General features: G+C 42.5%; 1 protein-coding gene and 1 pseudogene across 5 annotated transcripts in view; both read right to left on the reverse strand.

Annotated features, from left to right (window-relative positions):
- LOC147354509 (KRAB domain-containing protein 5-like) overlaps positions 1–21,522 on the reverse strand; it is a 56,451-nt gene extending 34,929 nt beyond the window's left edge. For 3 of the 5 annotated variants that reach the window (XM_086354221.1, XM_086354222.1, XM_086354220.1), the window contains exons 1-4: positions 21,384–21,516; positions 11,697–11,773; positions 9,487–9,613; positions 8,863–8,990 (exon numbers count right to left, since the gene is read on the reverse strand). In XM_086354221.1, coding sequence (XP_086210347.1) covers positions 8,863–8,990; positions 9,487–9,613; positions 11,697–11,711 — 270 coding nt within the window. In that variant the 5' untranslated portion in view covers positions 11,712–11,773; positions 21,384–21,516. Of the gene's footprint in view, positions 1–2,554; positions 2,702–8,862; positions 8,991–9,486; positions 9,614–11,696; positions 11,774–19,725; positions 19,854–21,383 lie in introns of those variants that run through there. The other 2 variants (XM_086354223.1, XR_015146465.1) reach the window with 2 other exon arrangements.
- LOC147354510 (uncharacterized) lies at positions 4,206–5,123 on the reverse strand (annotated as a pseudogene).
- Positions 21,523–23,505: the final 1,983 nt, after the last annotated feature.

Consider the following 23,505-nt stretch of genomic DNA (forward strand, 5'->3'; position numbering starts at 1 on the left):
TCCATATATATGTATATTAATACAATATTTTCACAAATACAGAGAATAGACCTGTGGACACTGGGAGAATGAGAGGGGGACCAATTGAGAGAATAGCCTTGACATATATTCACCACAATGTGTAAAATAGAGAGCAAGAGGGAAGCTGCTGTATAGCACAGAGAGCTCAGCTCAGTGCTCTGTGATGGCTAGAGGGGTGAGATGGAAATCGTGGGCGGGAGGGTCAAGAGAGAGTGGGTATACATATGCTTATGGCTGATTGAGGAAGTTGTACAGCAGAATCTAACACAACATTGTAAAGCAGTTATATTGCAAAAATATATATACACCTCAAAAGAAAAAAAGAAGACTGATAACCCAGTGCTTAAGAACCCACCTGACAGTACAAGGAACACGGGCCTCATCGTTGGTCCAGGAACATTCCACATGCTTCGGGGAGACTAAGCCTGTGCTCCACAACTGCTGAGCCTGGGTGGGGCAACTTGATCATTTAGATGGGCAAGAGGCAAATGAATGCTCAGCATCGCTAAATAATAAGAAATGCAAAACAAAACTACAATGATGTATCATCTCATGCCAGTCAGAATAACAACTAGCAAAAAGCCCACTAATAATATCATAAATGCTAAAGAGGCCTGGGGATCAGGGAACTCCTACATGGCTGGAAGGATTACAAACTGGTGCAGTCACTTGGGAGGGCAATGTGGAAGTTCCTTAAAAAACGTAACCTCCTGACATTTAAGGAAATGAATTCCAAGAATAGTAGACAAAATAGATTAACTGACAAATGTTAATCGTGGACCCTCCCGCCCACGATTTCCATCTCACCCCTCTAGCCATCACAGAGCGCTGAGCTGAGCTCTCTGTGCTATACAGCAGCTTCCCTCTTGCTCCCTATTTCACACATTGTGGTGAATATATGTCAAGGCTATTCTCTCAATTGGTCCCCCTCTCGTTCTCCCACTGTGTCCACAGGTCTGTTTGCAGTTCTTAGTAAATCATCTGCAATTCTGAAATGACCAGTTGTGATCTAGCATTTCTAATTTAAGTATGTGTACTAATATACATACACTCATATGTTCCTTTTCAGTTTCTCACTGCTAGCATTTATACTTTCAGATATTTATTTATTGTTAAGAAACACAAGCTGGAATCAAGATTTCCGGGAGAATTATCAATAACCTCAGATATGCAGATGACACCACCCTTATGGCAGAAAGTGAAGAGGAACTCAAAAGCCTCTTGATGAAAGTGAAAGTGGAGAGTGAAAAAGTTGGCTTAAAGCTCAACATTCAGAAAATGAAGATCATAGCATCCGGTGCCATCACTTCATGGGAAATAGATGGGGAAACAGTGGAAACAGTGTCAGACTTTATTTTTCTGGCCTCCAAAATCACTGCAGATGGTGACTGCAACCATGAAATTAAAAGACGCTTACTCCTTGGAAGGAAAGTTATGATCAACCTAGATAGCATATGGAATAGCAGAGACATTACTTTGCCAACAAAGGTCCATCTAGTCAAGGCTATGGTTTTTCCTGTGGTCATATATGGATGTGAGAGTTGGACTGTGAAGAAGGCTGAGTGTCAAAGAATTGATGCTTTTGAACTGTGGTGCTGGAGAAGACTCTTGAGAGTCCCTTGGACTGCAAGGAGATCCAACCAGTCCATTCTGAAGGAGATTAGCCCTGGGTGTTCTTTGGAAGGAATGATGCTAAAGCTGAAACTCCAGTACTTTGGCTACCTCATGCAAAGAGTTGACTCATTGGCAAAGACTCTGATGCTGGGAGGGATTGGGGGCAAGAAGAGAAAGGGACGACAGAGGGTGAGATGGCTGGATGGCATCACTGACTCGATGGATGTTGAGTCTGAGTGAACTCCGGGAGTTGGTGATGGACAGGGAGGCCTGGCGTGCTGCGATTCATGGGGTCGCAGAGTCGGACACGACTGAGCAACTGATCTGATCTGATCTGATTGTATTCAATAAATAAATAAATGTTATATAAATTATATAACATATATACTTTCAGATATTTATATATCGCATTCAGTGTATGTCAAAGCCATGAGAAAACAGTTCCTTTAAGCCTCACAAAAACTTATGCTAAGAATTAAACAGGCTAAGATTTTATAAATCTTAGTTCAGAATTTTACCATCATGGCTTTTAATTATTCTTCTTGTGACAAATGTTAAATTTACATTTGCTTAAATGAGCCCATGAGAAGTCTTACTTAGCTCAATAGAAGAACAAAGGACAACTCAAGCAGGTGAGTTTATGACTCTAAGTCCTGAGAGAATTATCAGCAAGCTCTGAGTGAGGTCAAGGATAGAACTGAACAGAGAAAGAGGCAGTAATTGGGGTTCAGGTTTTTATAAGAGAACCTGGATGAAATGCTGTGGGCTCCCCAGGCTGAGTGCGGATTGGTCCATTCAGACCAAAAGGACTAGGATTCTGGTGAGTGCTCTAAGAGTGTCATTGAAGGGGAGCCTGTGAATAGGCCCTGGGGTTCAGCAAGACTGCTGGTCTCAAGGAAGGGGGTCATCTAGTGGAGGTGCTCACAGGACTGGCTGGTGTGAGTTCAAGGAACCGCAGGCTGCCTGCTCCCCAGACAGATGCTGAGGCAGTAATAGCACGGAGCAGTCAGGGAGGCTCTCAACAGTACTCTGTACGATCCTTCTTATTAGAACCGTCACCATGTCCCTGCAATTACAGAGACGGGGAAAAGTACAATGGAGAAATGATGGGAAATACATGATCAAATGATTTGAAACTTAAGGGCAGTAAGGAAACTAATTGTTACAGATGTCGCCCTTCTGTGCTACCAAAGAGTTTCTTGTTAGGTATTCTTTCCTGCAACCTTAAATTGGTAGGCTAACACTTCATTCACTACACACCAACGTTTACACAAGAAACCATTCAGTTTTACTGATTAACATGTATGATTATCACACACAGAATAAAACCTTTTACACTCCACTATGTAACTTTGATAAAAATACAGATTATAAGCATAAACAATGATATTCATTCCTTTGATACAACGATCTGAGAACTGTGATTTCTATGGTTATAAAAGGCAGGCTAATCATTTAAGAAACAAGACATATACTAATTACATGACTTTTCTGGGAAGGGTTTTCTGTACATTTCTAGGGTAGCAGACATGTTTTTAATTGAAACATGTCAACTGATATTCATGACTTCTGTTGATACTATAAAATACATCAAGATTTTAGTGAACTGGCATTATATTTTACTTTAAAAGCAAGTGACGTAACTATTGAAAATGTACATCTTACTTTAATATGTGGAATTATTCCCTGAACATTTACATCATGGTGACTTATAGGGATGTGCGACATGAATGACAAACACCACCATTTAGATGTTCACTGTACATGTTACATTATTGTGTCCTTAATCTTATAATGGAGAAAAATATAAATGTTTTCTTCCTAGATAGAAGGACTTCTCTCATCTTTGAGGTAGCAACCATCAAAAACATAACTGCATGCACACTAGAAATGAAGTGTAGCATGGAGTAATTTGAGAATTGAATTACATTCATTTTGGTTTTCAAATAATCACAAATCATGTCAATATAAACAAACATACATAGCTAGTAACTGTACACTGCTAAACATCAAGTCTTCATCTTGTGATCCATACTAACATCAATTTTCTATTTTAACTATGAATGTCTATCTACAATATTTCTCCTTAAGAGGAACTTCAGAAAACAGGATTTATGAAATGCTTTCTAGTATGTATTTCCTGATATTTAGATTTGATTTTTTATAAATACTTTTCTATATTTTCTTTACATCATTCCATATCTTTCTTACATAAAAAAACTTGGGTTTCCTGAACTCTATGTTTAGGACAAACCTCTTCCATCACTTATTTCATTATTAGGGTTTCCCTCCAGGACATGTTCTCTGATGTCCAGTGAGGTGAGAGCTCTGATTAAAACCTTTGCAGGTTTCCTTACATTTATGAGATTTCCTCCAGTATGAATTATCTGATAGTAAGTAAGACCAATGTGCTGGGTAAAGTCTTTGTCACAATCCTTACATTTATAAGGCTTCTCTTCAGTATGAATTCGCTCATGTTTAGTAAGAGTTGCACAGTGACTGGAAGCTTTTCCACATTCTTTACATTTATAAGGTTTCTCTCAAGTGTGAATTCTCTGATGGCAAGTAAGGCCTGTGCATTGAATAAAGCCTTTGCCACAATCCTTACATTTATAAGGCTTCTCTCCAGTATGAACTCTCTGATGGTAAGTAAGACTTGAGTGCTGGCTAGTCTGCCACATTCCTTACATTTAAAAGGCTTCTCTCCAGTATGAGCTCTCTGATGGTAAGTAAGACTTGAGTGCTGGCTAGTCTGCCACATTCCTTACATTTAAAAGGCTTCTCTCCAGTATGAACTCTCTGATGGTATATAAGACCTGAGAGCCGGCTAAAGTCTTTGCCACAATCTTTACATTTATAAGGCTTTTCTCCAGTATGAATTCTCAGATGCTAAGGAAGACCTATGCTCTGGCTAAAGTCTTTGCCACAATCCTTATATTTATAAGGCTTCTCTCCACTATGAATTCGCTGGTGTTTAGTAAGAGTTGCATATTGACTGAAAGCTTTTCCACATTCTTTACATTTATAAGGTTTCTCTCCAGCATGAATTACCTGATGTTTATGAAGACGTGAGCACTGTCTAAAGGCTTTGTCACAATCCTTACATTTAAAAGACTTCTCCCCTGTATGGACTCTCTGATGGTAAGTAAGACTTGAGTGCTGGCAAAAGTCTTTGCCACATTCCTTACATTTATAAGGCTTCTTGCCAATATGGATTTGCCAATGTTGACTGAGTTTTGAACTCTGATTAAACACTTTGCCACATTCTGTACATTTGAAAGTTTTCCATCCTGTATGAATTTTCCTATGTCTACGTAGATTTAGTACGTTAGTAAAGACTTTCTCACATTTCTTACACATGCAGTTTTTCTGTGGATTCTGAATACTTCGCTGTTGAATAAGTTCTGAAGACTGATTAGAAACATCACCATATTCACTACAATTTTAAGTCTTCTCTCCAGTATGTGTACTCTTATTTAGTTGAAGTCCTGATGTTTGATAAAAGATATTCCTACATTTATTACTTTTAGAATCCTTATCTGAAGATTGAGGTGCCTGATGTTTCATAAGATCAGAGTCTTGTTCAATGTTATATCCAGTTTCATTGCATGAAGAGTTTCTTGCTCCATCATAAATACTCTGGTAACTATTGGGGTTGGAGCTCCTACTTAAGGCCCAAGTCGTGTAATTACACATGAAAAGTTGTTTCATATTAACCCTATCACGATATGTATCAAACAGTGATGGCTGAATTAAGTCTCTCCCATTATTACCAACATTACACGTTTTGGAATGGAGAAAACCCATCTGTTGGTAGAAGAATAATGATCCGCTGCTCACAGATCCCTCAAATTGATTATATTGTGAGTTTTCCCCATCATTTTTAAACTTCGCCTTTTCAGACGTGGTTGAATGTATGTGTAATTGAAGACTATGTTCAGAGTGGTTTGAATGAGCATTTGGAGTAGAGACTGGATGACCTTCCAGATTTTCTGCATTTCCCCTCAGAGAATGTGTATGTTTCAAAAACTGACGTAAGTCATCGCTTACAAAGATACACTTCTCTGCAGATGTTGATGACTGAAATGGGTGTCTTCCCCAATTTGACTCACATTGCTCATTTCTTTTGGCAGTCATGTCCACATTATGTGAAATGGTCTCAATTTCTTTATGTCCATATAAACATCCTCTCAGTCTTTCACATACCCTTGTATATCTCCAGTCTTTGGTTAAATGTTCATTTCCGAGGTGAGCTCTTTCACATAGTCCTAGGTTTGCTTTTTGGATTAAATTTTGAAACCTTGGATTCTTTGACATCAAACCACGGGTGTTGTGAGAAGACACAGCTGAATGATACCAAATAAAAGTTTTCTTATATACTATTCTGTGTGAATATCCTTAAAGATTTAGAGAAAATAGGGAAGCAAGGATCAAGATGCCAGAGGATTAGGCAGACTTGGAGTTCATCTCTCTCCACAAACACATCAAGAATACATCTGCAAATGGAACAATTCTCACGGCGCCCTCTCTGAACACTAGCAGAGGACCTACAACACCTAAAAGGACAAGAAAGATTCCTGCTGAGCCAGGTAGGGCCAAAGAAAGAAGGAGAAGGAAGAGGAGAGGGAGAGGGATGGGACCTGCAACCCTGGGGGATCTGAAGACAGAAGAGGGCTCCACCTCTAGGGAAGCCCCTCACTGGGGCTGGTGTGAACTCAGTTGGGACAGAAGGGGAACCTCATTCTCTGTGGGAAGAGAACACAGCAGCCAGCACGTGGGAACAGGACAGAGTGAGGCCTCTACACAGGGTGCTGACCCCAGCTCTGCCCACCCAGCCTGAGAGGGTGTCCACTGCTGCAGACAAGGGCTGGGTGCTGGAATGTGGGGTCTGGAGAGCAGACCCAGGCAGAGGACTGAAGTTGGCTGTGAGGAAATGCCCTGAGAGGATGGGACGGAGGGAGGGAGGAGCTCTACACATGGGAATGCATGTGGAGGAAGCCTGAACCACCATAGCGCAGAGCGCCTTCGGTGAGTGATGCCCAAAGGGAAGAAGCCCATTGCAGCCCCTCTCCCCCTGTGTTGGTGCCTCATTCCTGGCACTAGGAAGGGCCACCACCCCGGTGGGCTCTATTGAGCCCCAGCCACGGCCTCCCCCATGCGCCTCCTCCACCACCAGCACACTCCTGTGCTCTGGGGAAGCCTCTGGAGCAGACACCTGTGGGTAGGCCACACGCACAGATGGAGCTGAAAGCACAGCTAGCCCCAGGGTTAAGGAAGAAAAGCTGAAGTCTATCCTGGAAGCTGCACTAACCATGCTTTTATACCCAGAACTGGCTTTGTCAACTCAGCCCCTACAGAGCATCTGAAGGATAAGGAGGGCTCCCCCAGTCACAGCAGGTGTAGCTTTAGCAACTGTAAACTCTGTGGGCTCATACACAAGGGGGTATGAGGATCTATGCTGGTGACCTGGTGAAAACATCTGAGAGACCCCAGGACCATGTGCCAGCATGCCCATGGTTGGCTGAGGGGAAGAGCAGTGCCAACCAGGGTGACATGAGAGCTCACACAAGGCATGGAGGTGACACCCAGGGCACACCCCGAGGTGAACATCCCCAGAGGAGCAATCCTCAGTGGCTTCTCTCCCAGTGGGTGTGCTCCAATCCCACCTGCCTCAACCACAGATCACAATCACAGAAACAGATCTGGGGGCTCTGTTCCACCAACCAGGGAGCAGACCCCACCACAGACAGGGCAGTGACGGCCACAGAGCAAAGGGGAAGCTCCCCTCGATATCCAGCGCAGGCTTGGGTCACAGCAATCAAGTGCCCATCAAGGGGATAAGGGCACAAACCTCAAGACCAAACTGACCCCATAAGAGGCAGGCACAAGAAGCAAGAGGAACTAGGATCCTGCAGCCTTCAGGGCAGAGACCACAAACACAGAAAATGTAATAAAATGAGAGGACAAAGAGTATGATGCAGAGGAAGGGGCAAAATAATAAGCTACAAGAACCACTAAATGAAGTGGAGACACGCAGTCTAAGGATTACCTTTTGCCCTAAGTCGTCTTAAATGGAGACACCAAACGTTTTCAGAAATACTAGGCACCTTAAAATTCTTTAATCCACTTCTTACCACTTGTGATTTTATTGGAACACATTCTATTAGATGTTTGTATCTAAAAATCATAAATGATATTGACATACAACTAATTAGAAACTGAGGGCCACCGGAAACTGATAACAAATGAGATAAATTAATAAAGTCTGGGGAAGCTGATAACAAACAAGATAAGTTAATAAAGACTTAAGCAATTAAATAAGAAGTGAAATTTAAAAAAATATGTTGGGAACACAGAGAACTCTACTCAGTGCCCTGTGGAGACCTAAATGGAAGGAAATCTAAAACAGACTGGCTATTTATACATAAACTTTATTTTCTTTGCTGTGTAAGAGTACAACATTGTAAAACAGCTACACTCCAACAAGGATTTAAAGGACTGAAAAGGACTTCTTTATATGATCTAAAATGTTAATAGTTTGAAGCAACCATTAGAAATATGGTGGAAAATGTTCTAAGCTATTATGCCAATTTATTTTAAAAATCTTTGAGTTAATTGAATAAAGTATTTTACCATTGAGGAATTGCAGCAAATACACTTCAGATATTTAAAATGAGTTCACATAAAGAAAAGTGAAACATTGAAGTAACCCTGAGATTTGTATTCTCTCATTTTACAGATGTTTTGCTTTATACACTGAAATGACTTGAGTTTGAAATTTATAAGGTCATATTTGTAGCTTCCAGTGTTTTAGAAATTATAAATCAGAAAAAAAAATTCTGTCCCCATTATTCCTAGAGTTTTGGCAGTTGTTTGCAACTCCACTCACACACTTCTGTCTAGAGGTAGAAACAAACTTAAAAAAAAATGTCCTATATTTACTCATCAATGGGCACAGTTTTCCTAGGAACCCCAAGAAATGAAAGAGCAGCCAACTCATGCAAGTTGTCACAAGCCAAGAAGAGAATTTGAATTCTCACTGTGAATGAGAAAAGTAATCATGGAGCTGAATTCATGAATGATTGAGAGGCAGAATAAGCCAGGCAATGTCGTCTATGACAGCAACAGAAATTAACCCAGAGTTCTCCAAAATCATTTCCACTGAAGCACATCTTCCCAAGGCACATGACAAAGGATCACTTCCTCACTGCTCCTTGGACCTCTCACCTGAGTCATCAGCTCCATCCATTCACACCTACATGGGTATGTGGCTGTTGTGTCCGTTCTCCTTATATCCCAGGGATTCTTCATTTGCTCCAAAAAGGTGACCAGGTCTGGCTTAGAGACCACAAGACCTATTCATCAGAGAAAGGAATATTTGTTTTGCCAGGGATTCATCACTTTCCAATCCAATATGTATTTGGGTGAGAAGAGAACACAGGGTGAATGTTAATACAGCCTAGAGAATGATTTCCCCAAATACTTTATTGAAAGCACCCTTACAACACTAACAAATACATAAAAATCAGATCCTGAGATTCTGGTCAAGTACTACAAGGCACAAGTAAGTAGTGTAAATGTGAATTTAAGAGGAAGGTGTCACTGTTTAATACCATGGAACTGATATAATCACCACTAGGCTAGAGTGAAGGAGGCAGATTACATCAAGGAAGAAAAAGGTTAGAATCATACAGAATCACCATGAAGGCTTTCTATCTAAACTCACATATACCCATTTCCTGCTAGAAAGCAGGGATCTGAAGCTATTGTTGGAAGCAGAAAATTCCAGGAGATGTTCTAGAAACTAAACCCAGTGGTGGATAAGGGATTCTGGAAAGCAGTTATCCTCACCCAAGGAGGCCAGGTTCCCATAGTTCTCTAACATCACGTTCCTGTACAATTCCCGCTGATCGAGGTCCAGGCATTCCCACTCCTCTAGAGTGAAATCTATGGTCACATCCTGGAACATCAGCCGTCCCTGAAATACAAAGTACAGATGCCACGTACTTTGGGGTCACAAAGAATCAGACACAACTGAGATCGCAGAGTCAGACACGACTGATGACTGAATGACTGAACTGACTGTCATATGGCCAAGTGAAGACTTCCTAACATGACCCTAAATGAAAACAGCAATTTCAGAGAACTGATTTTGATTTGGTGTAGTTCCCAGTATCACACAGTAACATTTTCTACCATATTTTTAACCCCAAGAAAAGAGGATATGATTCACAAGAACCTATTCTGATGTGGAAGAGAAATTATAATGTAATCAGATCAACCCTGACATATTTATTTTTGAGTGTTGTACTTGTGTGACCCAGAATAAATTGTCTACCAAAAAACAGGAAACATTTTTAAAAAGCAGATTCTGATCCAAGAGTTCTGGAGTGAAGAAAATGTGCCCCATTTTTACCAAGCTTATTTGAACTAGTAATGTTGCAAATTCTGCTCCATGAATGACCATTCTGAACAGCAACAAAGTAGAATAGTAGGGAAGAATTCATACTTAAGTTTGAACTTTAAGTCTTTTACAGATTTTACAGGTCTTATAGGATAGTAACCTTGGCACCAAGAATCATTTTAACTATTTAGTATACGCTGTATATCTTTCTGACAGTTTTTACAGACTGTTGAATGTGCAACAGGAATGATAGCCCCTCTATCCTTAGGATTCTCCAGGCAAGAATACTAGAATGGGTAGCTACTCCCTTCTCCAGGAAATCTTAGAAAGAAAAAGAAAGAAAAAAACAATCAAATCATGTTAACAGGTTTATGGACACAGACATATACTTAAATGGGACTATATATTTATTATTAATAGTTAATAGAGAAAAGTTGTCATGTCAATAACATAAAAATGTTTTAACTTATTAAAAATGTAAATAAATACATGAGGATGATATTATTTTTATTTCTTTAAATAAACTAGGATACAGATATACACAATGATGTAAAATAGAGCTCTGGTTCTGAATTTTTTAATTTCCTGAAAATCTGTATCATTTGCAAAGAGCTATAGTTCAAATTTTAATACAGTTGAACGTAAATTAGCACTAATAAGATTCTTATAAACATTTTGAAAAATAAAAAAATGTGATGAGACTCTGTGATGTGAGCATGGAGTGTACCTGGAAATGATCAGACCTGGGCTTGAGTGACAAAAACTCCCACTCCCCAAACCCAGCGTCTCTACTAAACACAGTCATCTTCCAAAGCAAAGAGAAAACTAAGAGCATATGGGATTCCCCCATTAACTGTAATAGTTTAGGCACATCCCTCACTTTATCTTTCCAAGGCACTTGTTAAAGACAAAAGGAAAATACATAAGCTCCATAACATGGGACTCTCACAGAAGTACCTAAACCAGTGAACATCAGAGTCATGGGGTTAGAAGTACATGGAAGAATGCATTATTACTGCATGGGTATTTTGGCAATATTACAGAAACCATGATTTGAATCTATCATTGAAAAATGTTAGTTTTAAGCAAATTTCACTTCATATATACCACCTGTGACATGTAGCCTAATACCACATTTAATTAGTAAGTCTTTCTTATTGACACAGAGGAAGAGGATAGTCCCAACTACATTTTTTTATTTCTGAAAATCTTCTGAAAAATTCTGGACCACTGAGTTCATTATATTTCCAAGGACATTGCCTTTTGCTCCTGTTTTAAAGACCTGAAGTTGCATCCAGATATAAACTCATCATGGCATTTCCCCTACTTTCCTAGAATCCCAACACAGAACAACATTCCACTGAGAATCCCTTATACCAATGCCTCCTTGTGTTGGTCTTTCACAAAGGGAATATGTTCAACATTGAAACTGACTAATTCATGTTGAAAATTCACCATGCCAGGATACATACATTGGATAACGGGCTCTGGGACATAAGGAAAAAGAGCCAGTCTTCTTTACTACAAGAAAAACTGGAAAAACAAACACCTTAGGTAGAAAAATTAGAAGCAGAGAATTGAAGTTTTGCAGATTTTCAGTCCAGGCATTTCAGGAGGAAAAGCAGACACAGCCCCAGACCTGGGACAGGACATTTACCTGAGAAGCTGCCATTTCCTCCTCTTCTTCCTCCAGCTCTGCGTCTCCTCTGGGGATATTTTGTCACAAACTCATATCTGGGTGTTAAGAAAATAACTTTAAAGGCATCCACAACTCTTGAATCTGCAAGTGCTGCAATGATTGAGAAAAAAGTTTTCTTGTTTCTCTTTGCCTTTTTCAGAGATCCTTTCTCACTTGGTTCCTGGTCCGTGACAGATAATCAAGACTAACCTGATATGCTAATCACATCCTGTTTCTGGTGCTTACCTTTCCTGCGTTCTCTTCGCAGACCACCCCTGCTAGTTCTCCTTTCTTTTTGCATTTCAGAGTGCAGACCACAGTACAATTCGTGAGAGATAAAGGACAGAACTACCAGGTTACCTGACCCAGCCTGTGAGGGTTTTTGAAACAATGTAAGAGGAAGACTCAGGTCCATGAGCCAAGAGCTGCAGCCTCACACTCAGCACTCCTGAGACCTCAGGGAGGATTTAGGGCGGGAACTTCTAGAAACAAAGAATGTCTGCCTGATTGGGGAGGGGCTCCTTCTAGGATGGGTGTGGCCCTCCAAGGCCTGGTATCTGTGCCCTTTAGGGAGGGGAGATGGGGAGTGACTGCTTGGTGGGAATCATATGGGGGCCCTGAGTTGCTGGAAGGCTCTGCTTTCAGAATTCTTCCCGAAGATACCTTGCCTGCTGCAGGCTAAGTTGCTCAGTCCTGTCCAACCCTGCGAATCCACGGAGTGTAGCCCCATTGGCTTCTCTGCCTATGGGGAATCTCCAGGCAGGAATACTGGAGTGGGTTGCCATGGCCTCCTCTAGGGGATATTCCCAACCCAGGGATGGAACCTGCATCTCTTACATCTCCCCATTGGCAGGTGGGTTCTTTACCACTAGCACCACCTGGAGGGCCCCATGATACCTTGAGTACTTCATTTTCACCCCTCTCTGCAGCCTGGGGGACACAGCTTTTCACAAAATGATTTGCATTGTGACCACCCGCCTGCAGGTGAGGGACCTCCAACTTCAGAGACAAGGAGCCTGAAGGTATTTCCATCACAGCTTTCTTTGAAAATGAACCAGGGGCAGCAGTGAACACTGGCTTAAAAATGTGTGTGCCTAGACACTGAGTCAGGTCTGGCTCTGGGGCCCTTGTACTGCAATCCACCAGGTCTCTCTGCCCATACGAAGTCCCAGGCAAGAATACTGAAGTGGGGTGCCATTTCCTCCTCCAGGGGATCCTCCTGACCCAGGGAGCAAGCCCACGTCTTTTGGGCCTCCTGCATTGGCCAGTGGATTCTTTAGGACCATTGCCACCTGTGAAGCCCAAAAGTGTGTATGGGAATGGACAAATGCCTGCGGAAATGATGCCTAAATGCATATCTGATGATCAACAAAGGAAATAATGATCTGTGTTAAGTAATAAGTGACATAACTCTCAGCTGGGGGAAAAAAAAAAAAGCGAGCTCAAAGTTGAGAATTAGGTTTTATTTGGTGGGAATGTTAGGTCTTGACCTCAGGAGACAGTATGTCAGGTGATCTTGAGACAGCTGACTCTGAGGAGTCAGGGGAGGAGACAGACTATAGACAAGTTTGCAGCAATGGGCAGGTAATCTGATTATTAAAGGTTACAATAATTAGGAAAAATATCCCTCACATGAAGAGATTTAGTGATCTTCTCTGTATGGTAAGATACAAGTGTCCAGACTTATTGAAATCATTTCTTTCATATGCATCTAGCTATCCAGAAGTAATCTGGCTTCCTAATTGTTCACATCCTAATTGTTTCACATCCTAATCCCTTGTTTACCATAAGAGATGGTCAACACCGAAATCAGATTGATTATATTCTTTGCAGTCAAAGATGGAGGAGCTCTATACAGTCAGCAAAAACAAGACCAGGAGCTGACTGTGGCTCAGACCATGAACTCCTTACTGCCAAATTCAGACTTAAATTGAAGAAAGTAGGGAAAACCACTAGACCATTCAGGTATGACTTAAATCAAATCCCTTATGATTATACAGTGGAAGTGAGAAATAGACTTAAGGGCCTAGATCTGATAGATAGAGTGCCTGATGAGCTATGGAATGAGGCTCGTGAATTTGTACAGGAGACAGGGATCAAGACCATCCCCATGCAAAAAGAAATGCAAAAAAGCGAAATGGCTGTCTGGGGAGGCCTTACAAATAGCTGTGAAAAGAAGAGAAGACAAAAGCAAAGGAGAAAAGGAAAGATATAAACATCTGAATACAGAGTTCCAAAGAATAGCAAGAAGAGATAAGAAAGCCTTTTTCAGCGATCAGTGCAAAGAAATAGAGGAAAACAATAGAATGGGAAAGACTAGAGATCTCTTCAAGAAAATTAGAGATACCAGGGGAACATTTCACACAAAGATGGGCTGAAAAAAGGACAGAAATGATAAGGACCTAACAGAAGCAGAAGATATTAAGAAGAGGTGGCAAGAATACACAGAAGAACTGTACAAAAAAGATCTTCACAACCCAGATAATCACGATGGTATGATCACTGACCTAGAGCCAGACATCCTGGAATGTGAAGTCAAGTGGGCCTCAGAAAGCGTCACTACAAACAAAGCTAGTGGAGGTGATAGAATTCCAGTTGAGCTATTCCAAATCCTGAAAGATGATGCTGTGAAAGTGTTGCACTCAATATGCCAGCACATTTGGAAAACTCAGCAGTGGCCACAGGACTGGAAAAGGTCAGTTTTCATTTCAATCCCAAAGAAAGGCAATGCCAAAGAATGCTCAAACTATCATACAATTGCACTCATCTCACATGCTAGTAAAGTAATTCTTAAAATTCTCCAAGCCAGGCTTCAGCAATATGTGAACCGTGAACTTCCTGATGTTCAAGCTGGTTTTAGAAAAGGCAGAGGAACCAGAGATCAAATTGCCAAATTCTGCTGGATCAAGGAAAAAGCAAGAGAGTTCCAGAAAAACATCTATTTCTGCTTTGCTGACCATGCCAAAGCCTTTGACCGTGTGGATCACAATAAACTGTGGAAAATTCTGAAAGAGATGGGAATACCAGACCACCTGATCTGCCTCTTGAGAAATGTGTAGGCAGGTCAGGAAGCAACAGTTAGAACTGGACATGGAACAACAGACTGGTTCCAAAGAGGAAAAGGAGTTCGTCAAGGCTGTATATTGTCACCCTGCTTATTTAACTTATATGCAGAGTACATCATGAGAAACTCTGGGCTGGAAGAAGCACAAGCTGGAATCAAGATTGCAGGGAGAACTATCAATAACCTCAAATATGCAGATGACACCACCCTTATGGCAGAAAGTGAAGAGGAACTCAAAAGCCTCTTGATGAAAGTCAAAGTGGAGAGTGAAAAAGTTGGCTTAAAGCTCAACATTCAGAAAACGAAGATCATGGCATCCGGTCCCATCACTTGATGGGAAATAGATGGGGAAACGGTGGAAACAGTGTCAGACTTTATTTTTTGGGCTCTAAAATCACAGCAGATGGTGACTGAAGCCATGAAATTAAAAGACGCTTACTCTTTGGAAGGAAAGTTATGACCAACCTAGATAGCATATTCAAAAGCAGAGACATTACTTTGCCAACAAAGGTCCATCTAGTCAAGGCTATGGTTTTTCCTGTGGTCATGTATGGATGTGAGAGTTGGACTGTGAAGAAAGCTGAGCACCAAAGAATTGATGTTTTTGAACTGTCGTGTTGGAGAAGACTCTTGAGAGTCCCTTGGACTGCAAGGAGATCCAACCAGTCCATTCTGAAGGAGATCAGCCCTGGGATTTCTTTGGAAGGAATGATGCTAAAGCTGAAACTCCAGTACTTTGGCCACCTCATGCGAAGAGTTGACTCGTTGGAAAAGACTCTGATGCTGGGAGGGATTGGGGGCAAGAGGAGAAGGGGACGACAGAGGATGAGATGGCTGGATGGCATCACTGACTCGATGGACATGAGTCTGAGTGAACTCCCGGAGTTGGTGGTGGACAGGGATGCTTGGCATGCTGCGATTCATGGGGTCGCAAAGAGTCGGACACGACTGAGCGACTGATCTGATCTTATCTGATCTGGTCTCCTCTTATAATCACCCCACGCCCCTGCCCCTAGCAGTTCAGTTCAGTTCAGTTCAGTTGCTCGGTGTGTCCGACTCTTTTCGACCTCATGAATCGTAGCACTCCAGGCCGCCCTGTCCATCACCAACTCCTGGAGTTCACTCAGACTCACGTCCATCGAGTCAGTTATGCCATCCAACCTTCTCCTCCTGCCCCCAATCCCTCCCAGCATCAGAGTCTTTTCCAATGAGTCAACTCTTCGCATGAGGTGGCCAAAGTACTGGAGTTTCAGCTTTAGCATCATTCCTTCCAAAGAAATCCCAGGGCTGATCTCCTTCAGAATGGACTGGTTGGATCTCCTTGCAGTCCAAGGGACTCTCAAGAGTCTTCTCCAACACGACAGTTCAAAAGCATCAATTCTTTGGTGCTCAGCTTTCTTCACAGTCCAACTCTCACATCCATACATGACCACTGGAAAAACCATAGCCTTGACTAGACGGACCTTTGTTGGCAAAGTAATGTCTCTGCTTTTGAATATGCTATCTAGGTTGGTCATAACTTTCCTTCCAAAGAGTAAGCGTCTTTTAATTTCATGGCTGCAGTCACCATCAGCAGTGATTTTGGAGCCCCAAAAAATAAAGTATGACACTGTTTCCACCGTTTCCCCATCTATTTCCCATCAAGTGATGGGACCAGATGCCATGATCTTCGTTTTCTGAATGTTGAGCTTTAAGCCAACTTTTTCACTCTTTTCTTTCACCTTAATCAAGAGGCTTTTGAGTTCCTCTTCACTTTCTGCCATAAGGGTGGTGTCATCTGCATATTTGAGGTTATTGATAGTTCTCCCTGCAATCTTGATTCCAGCTTGTGCTTCTTCCAGCCCAGAGTTTCTCATGATGTACTCTGCATATAAGTTAAATAAGCAGAGTGACAATATACAGCCTTGACGTACTCCTTTTCCTCTTTGGAACCAGTCTGTTTCTCCATGTCCAGTTCTAACTGTTGCTTCCTGACCTGCATATAGGTTTCTCAAGAGGCAGTTAAGGAGTAGGAAATATCCAATGGCTTCTGAATAGCTGGCTTTGTTTCACCTGGGCTCAGAGACTTGCATTTACAAAAGGCTTTTTGGTAGTAGGGCTTTCCTAGTGGCTCACTTGGTAAAGAATCTGCCTGCAATGCAGGGGACCACGGTTCAATTCCTGGAGAAGGGAACGACAACCCACTCCAGTATTCTTGCCTGGAGAATCCCATGGACAGAGGAGCCTAGCGGGCTACAGTCCATGGGTTGCAAAGAGTGGGATAAGACTGTGCAACCAACTTTCACTTTCTTTAGTGGTAGAGTCAAGATTTCCTTGACAAACATCAACAATCTCAGATATGCAGATGATACCACTCTAATGGTAGAAAGCAAAGAAGAACTAGAGAAGCTCTTGATAGGGGTGCAAGAAGAAAGTGAAAAAGCTGGCTTAAAACTCAACATTCAGAAAAATTAAGATCGTGGCATTGACGGGGGAAAAGTGGAAACAGTGACAGTATTACTTTTGTGGGGCTCCAAAGTCACTGTGGATGGTTACTGTAGCCATGACATTAAAAGACACTTGCTCCTTGGAAGAAAAGCTATGAAAATCCTAGACAGTATATTAAAAAGCAGAGACATCACTTTGCCAAAAGCTATGATTTTTCTCCTGGTCATGTGTGGATGAAATAGTTAGACTATAAGTAAGGCTGAGCACCAAAGAATTGATGCTTTCCAATTGTGGTGCTGGAGAAGACTTCTGAGAGTCCCTTGGACTTCAAGGAGAGCAAACCAGTCAATCCTAAAGGAAATCATCCCTGAATATTCATTGGAAGGACTCATCCTGAGGCTGAAGCTCCAACCCTTTGGCCATCTAACAATGAGCCAACTCACTGGAAAACACTCTGATGCTAGTGTTGAGTAAAAAGATGTTCAACTTGAGATTTGCAAGTTAAGTTTTATTTGGGGCAAAATGTTTCCATTGTTTCCCCATCTACTTGCCATGAAGTGATGGGGCTGGATGCCATGATTTTAGGTTTCTGAATGTTGAGCTTTAAGCTAACCTTTTCACTTTTCTCTTTCATTTTCATCAAGAGGCTCTTTAGTTCTTTTTTGCTTTCTTCTTGCTGAAGGTGAAACTCCAATACTTCTGCCACCTATGCAAAGAAAAGATTCATTAGAAAAGACCCTGATGCTAGGCAAGATTGAAGGCAGTATAAGATGGTTGGATGGCATCACCAACTGGATGGACATGAGCTTGAGGAAGCTCTGGGAGTTGGTGATGGACAGGGAAGCCTGGCGTGCTGCAGTCCATGGGTTGCAAAGACTGGGACATGACTGAGCGACTGGACTGAACTGGGGCAAAATGAGGTCTGCAGCCTGCAAGGCAGAATTTCAGATAGCTCTGAGGGACTGCTCCAAAGTGGCAGTGGGAGAAAGTCAATGTATAAGGTTTTGGTGAAGGTGGAGTTCGATGCCATTAAGCACTCACTTTACAAAAGGTTTTTTGCTAATCATGAGGATCTGATGGAACCATGAAAGGATTTAATGCTTCTGTAGACATGAGGATATGCAAGGATTGAGATCATAAAATCTATTCCTAAAAACATCCAACTATCTAAAGACCTGTCCCACCAGATTCCCTGGGGCACAGAGTGCCTCACTCTACCCTGAACTCCCTCTGGGGTTGTTGAAGGGCAACAGCTATGCAGCATGGGGTTCAATCTCCATAGAGGCAGATAGCAAATGCCCTTGTTGTTCAGTCATTGGCAACGCTATTGGCAAGTGCCAATTTGTAGTTGTAGCTGGGAAAGAGTGAAGGCAAAAGGAGAAGGGGCCAGCAAAGACATGGTTGGTGGCATTATTGACTCAATGAACATGAGTTTGAGCACACACTGGGAGCTAACCAAAGATAGGGAAGCCTGGCTTGCTGTATTCCATGGGATCCCAAAGAATTGGACACAACTTAGCGACTTCCCAATGATAAGAATGAAGAAGACAGGTTACATGAAGATAGAAGGTTAGAATTATAAGGACTCATAATGAAAATTTTCTGTCAAATGTCATAAATACCATTTTCCCCTAGAAAGCAGATATGTGAAACTCTCTTGGAGGAAGCAAAAGATTTCAGGAGACATTCTGGAAATGCAGAAACCAAAACCCTGGGTGGAGGGGGGTGGGGGGGCGTGGTAAATAAGCGATCCTGGAAGGAATTATCCTCACCCAAGGAAGGGAATGAGCCTAAGATGGTGGAGTACAAGGACGTGTGCTCATCTTCTGCAAGAACTCCAAAATTTCAACTCACTGCTGAATGATCATTGACAGGAGAATGTTGGATCCCACCAAAAAATGATACCCCACGTCCAAGGGCAAAGGAGAAGTCCCAGAAAGATGGTGGAGGGGTGAAATCGCATTTAGAATCAAACTCCATGCCCGCCAGAGACCCTCAGAGGGCTCAAACAAAACATTGTGCACACCAGGACCCAGAGACCCCAGAGAGACTGAGCCAGAACTGTGTTTGAGTGCTCCCTCAGAGGTACGGGTCAGCAGTGGCCTTCCACAGGGGCAGGGGCTCTGGGTGCAGGAGACCTGGTCACACAGCCTGTGGCATAAGCCCTCTCGGAGAAGGTCGTCATTAACCTCACCATAGAGCAGCCGAGCAGATGACCCACAAACTGCAGAACAATTAGAACAAAGAAATTCTCACATTGTTAAGAAAGTTTCAGGACCCACAACAGATTTCCCAACCTGGGGATCTGGCAAAGGGACTGAAAACTCCCAAGGAATTTGACTTTGGAGGCCAGTGGGATTTGATTATAGAACTTACACAGGACTGAAGAAACAGACTCTTGGAGGACACAGACAAGACCTTGCGTGCACCAGGACCTAGGAGAAAGGAGCAGTGGCCCCACAAGAAACTGACCCAGACTTGCCTGTGAGTGTCCAGGAGTCTCCAGCAGAGGCGTGGGTCGGTGGTGGCCTGCTGCAGAGTCGGGGGCACTAAGTGCAGCAGTGCTTGCACAGGAGCGTTGGAAGGAAGTCCATTACCTTCACCATCTTTGGTCTTAGTTCAAACAACAGGGAGGAAATACAGCCCTGCCCATCAATAGAAAATCAGATTAAAGATTTACTGAGCATGGCCCCACCCATCAGAACAAGACCCAGTTTCCCCCTCAGTCAGTCTCTCTCATCAGGAAGCTTCCATAAGCCTCTTATCCTTCTCCATCAGAGGGCTGCTGCTGCTACTGCTAAGTCGCTTCAGTCGTGTTCGACTCTGTGCAACCTCAGAGACGGCAGCCCACCAGGCTCCCCCGTCCCTGGGATTCTCCAGGCAAGAACACTGGAGTGGGTTGCCATTTCCTTCTCCAATGCATGAAAGTGAAAAGTGAAAGTGAAGTCGCTCAGTCCTGTCCAACTCTTAGCGACCCCATGGACTGCAGCCTACCAGGCTCCTCTGTCCATGGATTTTCCAGGCAAGAGTACTGGAGTGGGGTGCCATTGCCTTCTCTGACAGAATGAAAACCACAATCACGAAAACTAACCAATCTGATCACATGGACCACAGCCTTGTCTAACTCAATGAAACTATGAATCATGTCACGTAGGGCTGCCCAAGACGGATGGGTCATGGTGGAGAGTTCCAACAAAACGTGGTCCACTGGAGAAGGGAATGGCAAACCACTTCAGTATTCGTGCCTTGAGAACCCCATGAAGACTATGAAAAGGCAAAAAGATATAACATTGAAAGATGAACTCCCCAGGTCGATAGTTGCTCAATATGCTACTGGAGAAAAGTGGAGAAATAATTCCAGAAAGAATGAAGAGACTGAGCCAAAGCAAAAACAATATTCAAAGATAGAGGAAAAACATACGAACTTCATAGCCTGATCATCTCAGTGAAATCACCAGAACCAGTGGACAACAGGTATCATGGTATAAATGGATCACATGGAACATACACGGCCTGGGTATTTTGGAAAAAATAAGGAAATTGTAACTTTAACAACAACAACAAAAATGTCAGTTTTATTCAAATTTCATTTCACATATACTTCCCCTGTTTAGTATCTTACTAATTCACTTAACTAGGAAGTGTTAGCATTACAGAGGACAGGATCTCCTAGTTATTTTTTTACTTCTGAAACTTTTCTGCAAAATTCTGGACCACTGAGCCGATTCTATTTATAAGGATATTTTCTCAGTCCTGATTTAAACAGCTGAATTGCATCCAGACATAAATTCCTTAGGGCATTTCTCCGACTTCTCTAAAATCCCAACACCGAACCACATCCCAGTGGGAATCTCAGACACCAGTGACTCCCCATGCTGATCTCTCACAAAGGGAGTACTTTCACCAGCAGAAAGTCACTAATTCATGCTGAGAATTCATGGCGCTCCACAGAAAGCCAGGATGCAGAAAACGGAGAAAAGGCTCTGGGACACAAGGGAGAAGTAGTCTAAAGAGCTGGTCTTCACTATTATAAGAAGAAAAGGAAAAAATAAGTTGATAGCAAAGACCTCAGGCAGAAAAATTAGAAGCAGTGAAGTAAATGTTTGCAGATTCTCACCTCAGGCATTTCCTGAGGAAAAGCAGACACAGCCCCAGACCCGGGACAGGACATTTACCTGAGAAGCTGCCATTTCCTCTTCTTCCTCGTGCTCTGCATCTTGTCTGGGGACGTTATGCAGCAAACTCACACCTGCGTATTGAGAAAATACCTTCAAAGGCATCAACACAGCTCTTTAACCTGCAATGAATGCACCTACAGACAGAGGACGTTGAAAAGCTGGAAAGACTGACCTCTTCTGACCTCTGTCTCTGAAGAGATTCAGCAACAATCACTTCCTACCTGAAGAGCAGCTTGTGAACTAATTTCTTGATTGTTCTCTCCTCAGAGAGAGCTCCTAACCCTCTGCTCACACAGATGATGTGAGTTGACTGACTTCCCTGGTCCAAATCCAGCTAGACCAACCTCTCCTCAGACTCAAGTCTGGCTTCAGCTCTCACAAACGGACCAGGAGCCATGTCCTTAACCCAGGACTCCCCTTAGAATCCCCTGGAACACACCCTACAAACCACACTGAGCTCCACAGGACCAATAGAGAACTCTGTGGGGAAGACACTGGTGAAGTTATTGCTTAACACTGGTCATGTGATCTTGATGGGAAACCAGATGGAAAGCACTTGGTTAAAGATTCTTTCTGAACCATTTCGGTGAATACAAACCCCTCCAGGTCAGAGTCCCATTCACTCTGAAAGATCATGAATATGCAGGTCTAAGGTGGGGACATGAAAAGTCTTTAGAGTGGGAACTTCTAGACACACAGATGGTCAGCCTGACTCCCTGGGGAGAGGCTCTTTCTTGGATGGGTGCAGTCCTCCAGGTCCTGGTGCCATGCCCTTGGAGGAGGGGAGGTGGGAGTGAGTGCTTGGTGGGAATTACCTGCTGACCTTGTTTTTGTGAAGGATTTGGTCTCAGAATTCTGCAAAGATACCTCGAGTCCTTAGCTTTTTTCACTCCCTCCCAAGTCTGGGGCCACATGTTTTCACAAAATGATTTGCATTGTGATCACCTATCTGCAGATAGGGGGCCTGCAGACTCCTTTTAGACCAGAAATCTGAAGATGTTTCCATCACAGCTTTCTTTGAACATAGACCAGGAGGAGCAGTGGACGATGGGTTAAATGTATTCAAATGATGAAACTTAGACTTTGAAAATGGTGCTCTAAATGCATATTTAGACCATCAAAAGAATGATCTGAGTTATAAAATGAGTGATATTGAAGAAAATTAACACATGAGTATGTAGTTGTTGGTCTACTTAGTGTGTGTATCTTTCTAAGTTTTTTTGAATCATCTTGCTGCAGTTTGTTCTCTGGGTCCATTTTGGGAGTTACATAATATTTTCTCATGTCTTTATAGGTAATGTTAAGAAAATTAGAAGAAGCATATTCATTTTATAATATTATATGACTTAAATGAATATTTTAAATATTCAGTACAATATATTCAGTGTGCATGCACCAGGACCAATGACTTTTCTTTTTATTTTAGAGATTTTTTTTTTTTTTTTTAATGGATCGTTTCATTTCACAGCACCACTGAGAATAAGGTGGAGTTTTCCCTTATAGCTCATGCTTCCCCACATGGAGAGCATCTCTACTTATCTTTCCCTACCAGAAGAGACATGAATCTACTAGCATCCCTCGTAGCTCAGTCGGTGAAGAATCCACCTGCAATGCAGGAGATGCAGGTTCGATCCCTGAGTCAAGAAGATCTCCTAGAGAAGGAAATGGCAACCCACTCAAGTATTCTTGCCTGGGAAAGTCCATGGACAGAAGATACTGGGAGGCTACAGTTCGTGGGACTCGCAAGAGTTGAACATGACTGAGTGACAGAACAACTACCACCACGAATTAATCTACATGGACATTAAATGGATAAACTTCCTAGAATACTTCCCTAGAATGGGGAGCTGCCGGGAGCCGGCATATTGCATATTGAGTGCATATTGCATATTGCATATTGAGTGCAGCACTTTCCACAGCATCATCTTTCAGGATCTGGAATAGCTCAACTGGAATTCTATCACTGCCGGGAGCCAGCGTGAGGAACTCCGCCCATGACAAAGGTCATGAGGAAGGAGGCTCAGCATACGCAAAGGCGGGATCGAGCTTCAGGAGTCCCCCTGGAAATTCTCGAGCATCTACCCCCAAAACCAGAGTCTGCCTACTTTCTGCTTTGTGC

Source organism: Bos grunniens, chromosome 18, assembly GCF_055505025.1.
Source record: "Bos grunniens cultivar Pamir isolate PY7600 chromosome 18, Bosgru_T2T1.0, whole genome shotgun sequence".
Taxonomy (NCBI): Eukaryota; Metazoa; Chordata; class Mammalia; order Artiodactyla; family Bovidae; genus Bos; species Bos grunniens.